Source organism: Phyllobates terribilis, unplaced genomic scaffold (genome assembly GCF_046119375.1).
Source record: "Phyllobates terribilis strain yellow unplaced genomic scaffold, ASM4611937v1 Scaffold_7__3_contigs__length_470593459, whole genome shotgun sequence".
Classification (NCBI taxonomy): Eukaryota; Metazoa; Chordata; class Amphibia; order Anura; family Dendrobatidae; genus Phyllobates; species Phyllobates terribilis.
Window position 1 is genome coordinate 65,464,175 of NW_027362767.1, and position 13,923 is coordinate 65,478,097.

General features: G+C 39.2%; 1 protein-coding gene across 1 annotated transcript; it reads right to left on the minus strand.

Moving 5' to 3' along the window:
- Nucleotides 1-463: 463 nt before the first annotated feature.
- Nucleotides 464-13,509, minus strand: AKAP5 (A-kinase anchoring protein 5). Its single transcript, XM_073637513.1, has 2 exons — nucleotides 13,267-13,509; nucleotides 464-2,456 (listed from the first exon to the last, which is right to left on the minus strand). The coding sequence occupies exons 1-2, from the start codon at nucleotides 13,349-13,351 to the stop codon at nucleotides 943-945; spliced, it is 1,599 nt and encodes a 532-aa protein (XP_073493614.1). The 5' UTR covers nucleotides 13,352-13,509; the 3' UTR covers nucleotides 464-942.
- Nucleotides 13,510-13,923: the final 414 nt, after the last annotated feature.

Here is a 13,923-nt window from a genome sequence, read left to right on the forward strand (position 1 = left end):
AGCATACGTCCAGACCCCGTTCTGCGGGGAATTTTAGGACGTATGCCCCAACGGGGACACAGAACGCTTTGTGAAAGAACCCTAACTGTCAAGTATACTGTAACTAGAGCAGACGCCATTAAAGGGAATCTGTCAACAGTTTTTTTGCTATGTAATCTGAGAGCAGCATGATGTACGGGCTGCAACCCTGATTCCAGTAATGTATCACTTACTGGGCTGTATGCTGTAATTTCAATAAAATCAGTGTTTTATCAGCAGGAGATTATCACTACTGGACTAGGTGTCTCATGCCTCCTGCTAGTCTAACTCTACAATACACTATGCAAAAATAAGAGTTTACTGTAAATAACACTTACAGGAACATATCGCACCAGAAATTGTGATACAACACCTGGCTATGGCCAATCAATAGCATGTGCCAACTTCTAAACTAACACTCTGAACACCGCAAGAAGCAGAAGGGGCAAATATAGTTTATTTTGGTATTTCATCACATCTGCTGCAGGTTTTAGTTTTTTTTTCCAAGGCTTTACTTTTAGATTTGAACCAGAACAGGAGGTACAGTATATTAATTAGTTTTAATTAGTATAATAAGTACAATTATTACAAATTAAATATATTACAGTATATAATAAATGTATAATTTTACTTAAATTTAACATTTCATAAAAGAAATAACAACATATAATAATCTCAATAACATTATAATGGAGCTGTGACAACTATGCTCGATCCATTCTTTTGAAGCAAGTAGACAGACTCCAATGGCTTTTACTGGAGTAGAACCTTCAGATTCTTTGGACTTTAGATGACTCCAAGATGACTTTAGAGAATTTTTCACATTTAGTTGTTTTTTGTTGTAGAATGTTTAGTTATTTTTGAAGGCACAAAATTTGACAACATAGCATAAATACGTATTTTTTATGTTCCTTTTTTTGTGTGTCAAATATAGAATCTTTCAGAGTCTTTGCCCGGAACGTGATTAAGGAAAGTTTCCTCTTCGATTAACTTTTGAATCGATGACTCAATAACTTTATTAACGATAGAAGCGGCTGTAGATGCAAGAAGCATTTCATACACATCTGAAGGTGAATCAATTGTGATGGTAATTTCACTGATCAGAGGGACTTTCACATCACCTTCACAGTCTTTGTGGGAACTTCCACTGTTTCTCCTTTGGGATTCAGTAACACGTTGGATATCATCACTTAATAATAAGTTCTCGATCAAATTTGGTCTAGCGGTATCTTGGATTTTATGTTTGTTTTTGGATATCCTGTTTGACTGGCTACACATTTTATCTGTGTCTTCTGATTTTGTATCCATGTTTATCTGTATGCCGTCATCGAAACTGCTACCAATTTTGCCATTTTCTACATCTATTGACTTCTGAAGTTTATACTTTACGACCAAAGCCTTTTCACTTTTATCACAATCAGGTCCTGAATCTGTTCCACTGGTATCTGATGATTTCATTGTACATACCTTGTCTTCAGAAGGTAGTGGGTTATGTGAGGACCTTTTCCCTCTTGAAAAGTTCATGCATGGAATCTTCATGTTGGAGAATCTCCTCTTCTTTGAATTCCTTTGAATGGAGGCATTGCCTGTGTTGGTTTCAAGGTGTCTTCCACTCAACTGGGACTGTCTTTTTACTGAAGAACGTAACTTTCGTCTTCGAGTAACCAAACTCTTCAAAGTTGCCCAGGTTTTTCTTTTTGTCTGCTCTCCTTCTGAACATTTATCATGGTTGTCCACAACACAACTGCTGTCCTCTTGTGAAGTTGAGCCTGCTAACGTTTTATGATCTGATTTGTTCTCCTCATTCGAATCTGAAGATTTTCTTAGAGGTTTGCTTCTTTTTTTGAAGCAGATTTTCAATGGCTTGTGAGAATTTTGCCCTTTTTTATGTCTCTTCTTTGAAGACCTCTTTATAATTCCAGATTCACTCTTGTCTTGGTTAAGCTCACTCGAGCTTTTGGTTTCTAAAGCAAAAGTGCCGTCTTCTAGTTTACGGAAGCGGAATTTTGCCTCTTTATTAGCATTAAGATTGTAGGTCTCCATAATCGATGAAGTACAAGTAAACTCATTGGAGACTTCTTCCAAACCAAGGACCTCTCCTTTTTTTGCCACCATGTTAACAGTTTTCTTGTCACTTTCATTGAAGTCCTTGGGTTTAATACATAAATTACTTCGACTTTGTTTTCTTTTGTTCTTACCTTTCCGGAGAAATCCCATAGATGAATAACCTCTGAAGTGTTTGCTGACTTGGTCATTTTGCCCTAATTGAGACTGAGGTTCATCAGAAGAGATCGCTTTACACTCCGACATTTTAATGTATGGACATAGAACCAAAATGTTAGATAATATCTGTAGATATAAAGTGTTTTTTTTTTTATTGTATACTTTGCTGCTTGTCTCTGATTGTTTCCTTTCCAAATCTGGTGCTTTCAAGTGACCTGTGAAGTGGAAAAAAAGTTAAAAATCAGGATAAAAATGAAAAGATATATTTCTAACTTGATACTGCTCTACATTTTTCTAGAAGTAAGTGGTTAGAAATATCTAATGACTTACTTGTAAGCGTATTGACTGATAAGTGTTAACAACATATAGCCTTTCTTGTTTTTACAATTCATTGGAATATAATGTGATCCCATTGTCTACGCAAAAAACATGTGTTAACCGAAATGCTGTTCACAAGAATGCAATCTGTTAACTTACCATGATTTACCAAATAAAAGTAAATTAAAAGTAATGATTGTCTGCCATATGGCCAAACTTTAAGAGATATTGTCATCTTAAAATCAATGCCACTGGTGCGGATGTATGTCGACAATTGTGTGACAATTCTCAATTGGTTTGACAGGTGAAAAACATGTTTAGTAATATTGGCATGTACCTAACCACTCCCAATGCTTGGGTGAGCCAGCTGCTGAAGCTACCCGTATTATGGATGCCAAGATGTTTTGTAACTATGTACTGACAATGCAGACTCTTAAAAGATATGAACTTCTTCAGGTGTCTGTTTTTTTATACTTTTTTTTTGACTAAAAATCATTTTTGCCATAGGGTTTTATTAAAAAGGTTGAACGGTTTAGCTTCTACAACCTCTATGTATCACAATACATAGCAGGCTGAAGAATAGGTTACTTGTAAATCCACCAGTGAGCTTTTGTATACTGACTGCAGGGTTTGTAACCTTGATCTGATCATAAATTAACTTAAAAAATGTTCACTATAAGGTTTGGTTTATTCAAGAAAATTTGGCTGATCATGCTAATCACACTCTGATCACAATCTGATCTGAGTTTGATCACAGTGCGATTAGATTCTCTCAAATGAGGAGAAGATGGAAAAAAAATGTCTCCATCTTCTCCATTGTGTCAGTCCATGAAAATCGGACTGGACTCAGATGTCATCCCAGTACAGTCCAATGTTTTCCACGGACTGATTGACTTGTATGGCCGAGTGTGATCCCATTATCGGTTCAAACTTGGGTATGGTGCGATTCTTTTTCTTGGACCAGCTTGGTCTGAGGAAAAAATCAGATATGTGTGCGGCCCCATAGAACAACATTGGTCAGTGTGCGATCCGATATTTTATTGGATTGCACTTGGACCTAAAATATGGTCATGTGCACGAGCCCTTAGAAAGTTTAGAATTAAAAACTTTCCTATCAGTATAAGCTCACTTACAGAATCGCTGTTGACTCATTCTGCAGTCTGCTGTCTACTGTGATACATAAAGTTTATTACAAAAATATTTTTTAGCCAAAAATACATGCATTAAAAATAAATAAATAAATGAAAATACCCCAATGATGTCCTTATCATTTACAACATATGTTCCAGGGTAATCAAATTAAGTCTTTCAATATTTTATATTTTATCTAAAAGTACATTATTAAATAAAAAGACAACTGGAAAGGGGAAAATACTTTTTAACAGATGTTTAGAATTTTCCCTGACTTTTAGAAAGAACCTGTTACCACTCCTGACTCCTGACATGTCTATTTTAGTGTACAATTGTATTTCTCATCAAATGGGGCATCTTTTCCCATAATTCTAAATTGTCATTTCACTGTTAATTCTCCTAAAAATGGCAACTCAGTATTTACCTTGGTCCATAACCTCTCCTTACTCTAGTTAACCTTTTATAGACATTTTTTTTCAACTATAGCAAATATAGTTATTACATTTGCAAATATACTTTACGTTTTAAATTCTTAACTTTTTTCTCAAGATCTTTGCTTACTGTCATTGAACGAAAAAGAAAGATACATTGCTCAGAGACTCCAGTTCAAAACCCTAACCATGGCATACAAAGCCATTCACAACCTGTCTCCCTCCATATTTCTGTGACCTAGTCACCCGGTACTTACCTACACGCAACCTCCGATCCTCACAAGATCTCCTTCTCTGCTCCCCTCTTATCTGCTCTTCCCACAATCACATACAAGATTTCTCCTGTGCTTCCCCCCTAATCTGGAACTCTCTACCCCAACATATCAGACTCTCGCCTACCGTGGAAACCTTCAAAAGGAACCTGAAGACCCACCTCTTCCGACAAGCCTACAACCTGCAGTAACCACCGCTCCACCAGCTCTACCCTCACCTAGTGTATCCTCACCCATCCCTCGTAGATTGTGAGCCCTCGCGGGCAGGGTCCTCGCTCCACCATACCGCTGCACGACCAGTTCTACCCTCACCTACTGTATCCTCACCCATCCCTTGTAGACTGAGCCCTCGTGGGCAGGGTCCTCGCTCCTCCATACCGCTGCACGACCAGCTCTACCTTCACCTACTGTATCCTCACCCATCCCCTGTAGATTGTGAGCCCTCGCTGGCAGGGTCCTCGCTCCACCATACCGCTGCACTACCAGCTCAATCCTCACCCATCCCCAGTAGATTGTGAGCCCTCGCGGGCAGGGTCCTCGCTCCACCATACCGCTGCACGACCAGCTCTACCCTCACCTACTGTATCCTCACCCATCCCTCGTAGATTGTGAGCCCTCGCAGGCAGGGTCCTCGCTCCTCCTGTACCAGTCGCTGTCACATTGTGTTCAAGATTATTGTAATTGTTCTTGTATTATACCCCTTTTTCACATGTAAAGCGCCATGGAATAAATGGCGCTATAATAATAAATAATAATAATAATTTCTCTCCTGGCCATGTGCATGGCTTGTTACATTACATTTATCAGCGCTGCGTCACATGCACCTGTGCAAGAAGAGATCTTGAAAACTGTGGAATTGCTACAGAAAGTATATTTGAAAATTATACACCTCTGCACTATGCAATAAAAAATGTATTTTCTGACAAAATAATACCCCCTTAACATCCATAGTGAGACACTTTTTTTTTCTCCTGCCGTATTTCTTTTAAGGACTAGAGCACCATGACGCACTCACTTTACATTAGCTGGCAGAGAGCCCGGCTTCCTTATTGCATGTCTTACAATATTATAGATGTGCTGCGCAGCGCACAATTTGATGTCAGCTAATATCGGTAAAAGCAGAGGGAGCAGTCTGCATATGTCATGGCCGAGGAGTAATATATGATTACTTAGAGCCATTTCCAAGAACCACAAAGGTCATACGGCTGCCTCATTGCACAGAAATGAAATTATATGTCTATGTGCCTTTTCCATATCTCAAGGTCACACTGACACCATCTTTGTAATGGATTGTTGAATATGTAGCAGTGGGGTCTATTTATTTATTTTTATATCGTTTTCTTTATTTATAAACAACTAAATACTATTCTCTTTCTTTTTGCTTTGGTGATAGAACTTCCTTTTTTATGTTATGTTGCACTGCTATGACTAACATCATTATGAATGATATCACAGCAGTGATTTTAAATAAGGAGGAAAACTGGTCATAAACACATTTGCACCTTTTTTTGTTCAGTTTTTGGTGTTTTTTTTTTGCCTGTTTTTCATTTGCTCCTTATTCTTTTAATTTGAGTTCTTTTTATTTCTAATTTATATGTGATCACTTGTTTTTTCTTTAATCTACACCATTGTGGGCAAGGTTTGGGATTTTCATGTTTTCAGCTGATTCATCAATTGTGACTTTTTTTAAAAAGTTGAAAAAGTTTTGCACAAATGTATTCCAGTACTCCATGCAGTGATTTCATGTATGCCTGATATTTTTTTTTTTTTGCAAAACTTTTTGCAACTTTTTAGCGGAACATGTGTCGTTTTGCTCTAAAAAGGTGCACAAAAAAGGTAAAAGACAAAAATCAAGAATATTTTTTTTGATTTATGCAAAAATCATAAACACTGTGCACCATTTTGAAGAATTTGGCACAAAAACCATCAATGAATACCACAAGACAAAAAAAAGTGGCATCAAAACCACAGATGAATTTTTTATTTTATGGTGATCATTGTCTGTTGTTCGTCATTATTTCACCCTTCCCATGTAGCATCAGCATATTCTGCAGTGCTCTGAGTAGATTTTATTGCGACTCATAATCTTATTTCCAATATCTCAGAGATACTATCTGGAAAGCTAATTAGCCGCTCACTATCTAGAACAAGGGTGCACAACCTGCGGCCCCAGGGCCACATGCAGCACATAGTGTCATTTGGTCACCGAAAAGTTTATTTATTTTTCATGCCAGAGAGAAAAGGAGTTTGACGAAACACTGAAGCAGGTATGGGGAAGTACTAATGGTGCATTGTGTGGCCATCTCTGGGACCCCCATACATTGGCACAAAGAGGGTCTCCTGACCTGTGTGTGTCACTTTAGAAAGACTAGGTGAAAAGATAACTATGCATGAGTGTGGTTAACTTCATTTTGGTTTAGAGGAAGTACAAACAATGAAGTAAGCTACATACGAGGTGCCTTATTTTCTGGATTCCGTTTTGGGGGAAAAGGTGACCATTTCCCTTCTCCCACCTATGGCTACGTCCAATAGGTCTACGTCTCAGACGGCAATACCATTTTTACCCATTTTACTTTTTCTGTTGGTCAGGCCAACCCTGGAATTTTTACTTTGGGTCTCTATATTCTAAGTCTCCCCATTCGTCAAAATACTTGCAATTCATTTGAGTAAAAATGCAATGATAGGAACTAATTTATTACCGTGAGGGGTAAAATCTTTATGTTTATGGTCCATATAACATAATGCACCCACAGTGGTTTTACACGGCTTTTAAGAGGAACATCTCTGCAGTGAATCCAGCAAGGAGGGGAAGGACAAATCCTTTGTAGTTCCTATTCACTTTTGGCTTTGGTTCAAAAACTGCATAAAAAAAACTGCAGTGGCGCTTTGTATTAAATCACCCTTAGGCATTGTAGTGTAGTGTGCCAGTAATAGCCTGGACTACAAGTATAATTCTGAGACTGTTTTATGATCATTTATGTCAGATTGCATTAACAAACATGACATAAACTGCAGTCTGCCTGCAGGTCTATATGGAAAAAATAAAGAGCGTGACTCTTGTCTATGGTCTATGTGTCACATTGCAGCTCATCAGCATTTCAGTATATGGTAAACCTGTAAAAAAAAAGTAGACCTTGGGTCAGATATACTATTCAAACCCACAATTATTAAGTGTTTTACACACTTCTTTTTTAGCAACTGGAGGGTAAAGGGTGAGGTTCACGACAAAGATGTATGGCTTAAGATGCAGTGCTTGGTTTCAAAATTTAGCGCAAAATAACTGGCTTAAAGGGGTGGTCCGAAATCCAAAGTAATTTTTTTTCTAAATCCCCATCCAAAAATTCCCCATCCTTCCTAACTACACTATCTAACTGTCTTTCTTTTTTTTTTTCTTTTTGATGATACTTCATTTGACAATCCCAGTGCATGCTGAGATACTCATGCTAAAATATAACTTTAAATAATTATGCTAAAAAACAGGGATATTCCCAAAATAGCACAATGGAGAAGCCTATCTTGTGCCCCCCTAAAAAAGAAGATCCCTTCCAACGCGTTTCTACCCCAATACCTAGGAGTCATCTGGTAGGTGTACACGAATGGGGGCAAAAGGGAAATAAAATACATAAATACCAGACTTCTGTTAGATGACTCCTTGGTATTGAGGTAGAAACACGTCAGGAGGGATCTTCTTTTTTTGGGGACACAAGGTTTAGTACTATACTTGGGTACTGACCTTGTGAGGACGGAAGCCACTTCAGAAGGCACGACAGGGAGAATTAGGGTTAGGCTATGTGCACACGGTGCATTTTTTATGCGTTTTTGATGAGGTAAATCCGCTGCCAAGAGGTGCAGAACCTTGCAGAAATGCTGCAGAAATTTCTGCAAGCAAACACTGATCTTGCACACATACCCTTACTCCAATATCCATGTTGCTGTCACCCTCCCCAAGGGCTCCATGAACTACAACAACCTATCATGTGGATTGGGTGAGATTGAAGCAATTTATTACTAGCATGGTTATTAATATTGCACTTGCATGTAGCATTTATGTCATGCTTTTTTGTACCTATTTATACCTTATGTCTTAAAAATAGGTGGTTTATTTAAGCTCCTCCATTGTGCTGCTTTGGGAATATCCCTGTTTAGTAACATAATTGTTAAAAGTTATATTTTAACATTAGGATCTCTTTTTGCTGGTTGCTGACTATATTCTGAGAGATCTACATGTGACATTACGGGTCACTTGTTCATTGTTGTATATCATGCTGGGATACTCAAACAAAGCACCATCAGGGGGCGTTCACTGCCACAGCCTCTGCCCCTCCCTGAAACGAAATGTCATCAGTGATGCTTGTTTGAGGAGCTGGGCTAGTCCAATGTGCACTGTGCGATGTGCACAATGACAGTGCACTCTCTGTTGCCGGCTCAGATCTGCAATAACGAGCCGGCAACAGAGTGGGTTGTCAGAATACCCAGCTTGCAGAGACCAGTGTCACCCTTACAAATGACATCACTGGTCTCTGCACACTAGGTATTCTGACAACTCGCTCTGTTGTTGGCTCGTTACTGCTTATCTGAGCCGGCAACAGATAGTGCGCTGTCATTGTGCATATTGCACATCACTCAGCAGTGACGCTTGTTTCAGTGAGGGGGCAGGGGCTGCCGCAGTGACCAGCTTTGGCCCCTGTTGATGCTTTGAGTATACCAGCATGTTCGGGGATTCTCAAATGAAGTGTCATCAAAAAGGAAGTAAAAAAGAAAAATAAAAAAGCAGTTAGTACAGTTAGGGGAGGCTAGGAATTTTTTAATTCAAGTATATTAAAAAATAATTTAGATAAAATAAAATAGATGGGGATTTAGGAGAAAAATTATTTTGGACTTCAGACCACCCCTTTAAAGGAGTTGTTCACTACTTGGACAACCCCTTTTCATACCCCACCCTTGGTCCCTATAAAATAAAAAAGCTTATACGTACCTCCCGTGCTGGTGCCGTTCCTGCGGTGTCAGCTCTCGCGGTCCAAGGGCTCCCGTGCGGTTGTTGTGACACGTGACCCTGGCGCCTAATCAGCGCTGGCGTCACTGCCTTCGGACAAATCGAGCATGAAGAGGAAGTCCGGGCTGCAGCTGATCTCTGACTTCCTCTTCATGTTCAGTTCGACAGAAGGCGGGGAGAGTGCCGACGTCATGTGTCACAACAGCACGGGAGCCCCGGCTCCAACACGGGAGGTGACTATAAGCTTTTTTTATTTTATCGGGGCTAAGCGTGGGGTATGACAAGGAGTTGTCCAAGTAATGGACAACTTCTTTCAGTACCAGCCAGAAAGCAGTATATTAGATAAAGGTGTCTAAGCATGCATAAAATGTATCATCCAGCCACTGTAATAATTAGGTGCATCTAGTCTAATTCTAAGCTAATACTAAGCTGACTAAACTTGTCCCATCATGGACAACCCCTTTAAGCATTACCGTAATATATTTGATATTCCGAAAAACTGACCATTTGACATATCAATTTCATCAAAAGAAATTTGTAACCATATAGCAAAAAAGTTATTTAAGAATTTGAATAATGATATGAATGATCTCAAAACACTAAAGATTGTGGATTGATGACAGTATAGCTATAGAAATTGCAGTAATGGACTCAAACAGCAGTGGGCAGCAGAGCTGATAATGGCCGATCACTGCAGGAAGTTCCTGCCACAGATTCCACTAATTCAAGCGGAGACTCAAAAAAACAACATAAAGACTTTGTGCAACTTTACAGCCATGTTTACTGTTCCAATGCATTGAAAATTAAATACCAAGCAAACATTTTGCGTATGCAGGTCTTATGCAAATCTATATGTCTCCATCTTTACAAATCTTGCAGTCATGTGTTACACCACTCCCTTTGTTTTCTTTTCTTGCTAATCTACAGACAGTAGAAGGGTCATGTGGATGGAGTCTACTGTCTGTAAGTTATCAAAAGAAAAAAAAACAGAGAGAATGGTGTAACCTAATGCATAACCAATGGTGGAGCATGTGGGTGGAGGTGCCATTGCCTCAGACGCTACAGTCTGTGGGGGTGCAAATTTTTACTACCTCGCCACCTCGACTGTGAAGCGATTGTGTCTGCAAGCGTGCAGTGAGTGGCCACCTGGGGCTACTTATACAACTGCAGCAGTGGAGATGAATTTGTAATTTGATGGTGTGCTCTGCATAGGCAGCAACCAAAATTAGTATAATAAAATGGGCTTTGTCATCTCAGTCGCTGCCTATGCAGAGCGCAGCAGGTAATGACAAACTCATCTCCACTGCTGCACTCTGCGTAAGCAGCAACAGTTAAAACAGAACATTAGCAATTAATGAATTAAGACAATATTGAATCAAGTGCACTCCACATGATGCATCCATTACTAAAAGCTGCCTTTATATTTTTACACTTTTTGTAACCCTAAGTAGGATTAGGGAATGGTTTAAGATTAGGGTTAGATTTAGCTGTAGGGATAGCCATAAGGCTAGTGTAAGGAGTAGGATTAGTCTTAGTGCTAGGGACTGGGTTGGATTTAGGGTTAGGGTTAGTTTTAGGGCCAGTCATTGGGTTAAGGTTAAGCTTAGGGCTAGACTTACACAATTATTACATTTTTATAAAATGACTTATAAACTTACATTACATTTAAAAAAAAAAGATAAAAAAAAAAAAATAACAATGTATAACTTTTTATATTTTACATTTTATGTCTGATTTCAGCAAAAAGCAGAAAAAAATAGGATGTGAAAGTGCAAACTATAATTACATCAATATTTTCCTCAAATTACAACATATGTGATTGGGGGATAAGGGGTCCAATACTGGTCTGGTGGAAGGAACTCTGGGAGCACGAACGTTTTACGTGTTAGGGGATGCAAAATTCTCACTTTGCCCTGCTTGCAGACAACCCACATTACGCCACTGTGCATGACTGCTGTATGTGACTACACACATGCTTGTATTCTGTTACCATGGAGACACATAGGTCTGCAAAGGAACTGCATGCATAAAGCTATTTGCAAAGATACATCATTTATTATAATAGACTTCCTGCAAAAATAAGACATAGTTGCAAAGGACAATATATCCTTTCAGGTGCCAAAGCTACTTGTATTCTTCTTTTTTTTCCTGCTACACCAACCAACAATGGATATGCATATATTATACAGAATTACTAATACAAGAGACGCCATCCAAAGCATTTACTAATAGCTATCATTGCTGTATAATTCCCATACTCTGGAGTGTTCAACCTATTGCAGATGTCACATAGAAGAGAAAGAAGAGGGCACATCTCACCCGATTGCTTCCATAACTCAATGTGGTGTATTCCTAGCGTTGTCTAATATGTATAAGGCACTTGGATCCTCATGTCATTCTGTGCAGATGTAGCAGAGCTGTCAAGTTTTTCGCAGCATGAAATCTCTCTGAGTTAGTAAGTGTACCTGCAGTCCTATGTAAAACCACATTCAACATATTTAAAAATCCAGACCAAACCGAGTAACTTGTTGACCCCCTACCCTTGCACAAAGCACCCAAGGCAAAACTATTACCAGCCCCTTCCTACTTACACTCCATCCCTTCATGCAGATGCAGCAGAGCTGCACTTGTTCATCTAACCCATGTGCTTAGTAAGAACTCTCTTGAGTTAGAAAGTATGGCAGGTTTACTTGCAGTCCTATGTAAAACGTTAGATAGCACAATATCAACATAAGCTGTGCCATATGACAAACTCAGCTCTGTTGCATCTGCAATTCTGCATCGTTCTATGTCTGTGCCATAGCTCTGCCTTGTGTCTGTCATGTTTGTATGTAGGGTAGCAAAAACGCCAGCCAATGATTCTAAAGGAAGACTTCACCTCTTTGTAAAACCCATTGGATTTCCAGTCTAATCTATGAACCAATGGAAATATTTACGAAAACGGCAAACTCTAGTGGTCAAGAATAGACTTTTGTATTTTAAAAAAAAGTCTAGGTTATAATATGATTTTCGCTGTAGGACATATTTGTGGACGAGATCAGATTTTCCTTCTGTTTACCAATAGACAGATACAAATATACTCAGTGACAATACAAAGAATAAATGAAGAGGACAAAACTGTAATTTCTTGGGAATTTGCCAATTCTATATGAAATATCAATGTTTCTGACATTCACCCTAGACATAAATATTTATAATAATGCTCAATGCATTTAACATAGCAAATAAAACTAGGTATAGAAGAATTCAGTAGACGATATTAGACATACCCGGGTCCACTGTTTCCAAAATTAGCCTTGAATTACGCACATTGAGCCATATGCTGCCGTTTCATGTTCATTAGGCACATTCTTACATACAGCAGAGTTGCATCTGGGCTTCTATCACCCGGGGCAAATAATTAGTTCACAGCCCTAAATAACATGGTCATGGCAGGGGGCTTGTAGGCGCCCCCTTGGCACGCAGCATTTAGGGCAAAAGCCCCTCCTGTCCCCTTCTAGCTACGCCTCTGCATACAGTTGCTGCAGAGCTTATTGTATTCATTTAACCCCTTTTGGAATCCATTGGTCCCATTAATTAGGATGATATTGTAGGGTTACATTGCAGACCTATAGAGAACGAAGGATGGCACAATATCGTAAGTTGTACCGGATTACAAACTCAGCTGTAACCTTCTATGGCTATGGCTGTATCTGTTGCTGTACCTTATTGTCTGATAGTATAACCTTGTAGCATAGCCTACTGCATTGCACTAAAAAAAAATGCACTGTATAAAACGAGAACAATGCTACAAATCGAGACATTGCAGAAAACGAACATTGCAAAATCCTCCGAAGATATATACAAGATGCTATCGCAAGGTTTTCACTTTGCAACTTACATGTCTCAGTTGTGGGGTTTGATCCCTCGTCCCTGTTGGAGCCAGGCTGCCTCTGCTTGTGTCTATCCGACAGGTCATGCTGCATTCAGAGACAGATGGAAACTCCTACACACAGGCTTGCTATTGGTCATCGCCATGGCAACCCCCGTGATGGACAGCTACGCTTTCACAATGAGAGAATCGAAGTTGTTAGTAATGAGCCCCCACAAGTCGCAGAGTGGGCTGCAATTGTAGAAAAGTGTGAAATTGCCTGAGAGTACATTCACACAGCAGCCAGAGACTGAATCCGCTCTTTGCAACAAATTAAATCAATTGCCTGGAAAAGAGATCTTCATCATTGTTCATAAAACATCTCTGACAGGCGATTCACCGCAGTTTAGTTGTTTATTGATTCCTCTATTAGCGGAATAAGCGAAGCCGGGGTACAGCCACCCCTGCAAGTCACTCACGGAAAAGTTTCAAAGTTAAAATGAATGTTCGCACCTTCTGACTCAGAGTAAATCCGTATTATAAAGTTGAGTTGCTTTCTATATACATTGTATTACTTATCTTGTATTGCTCTTTAGTTACATCCTGTAATGTAGTCCAGAGCTGTAATCATAATTCTGTTGACTTCCGAGCAAAAATCTATCATTCATTGCTTGCTTAATACCTTCA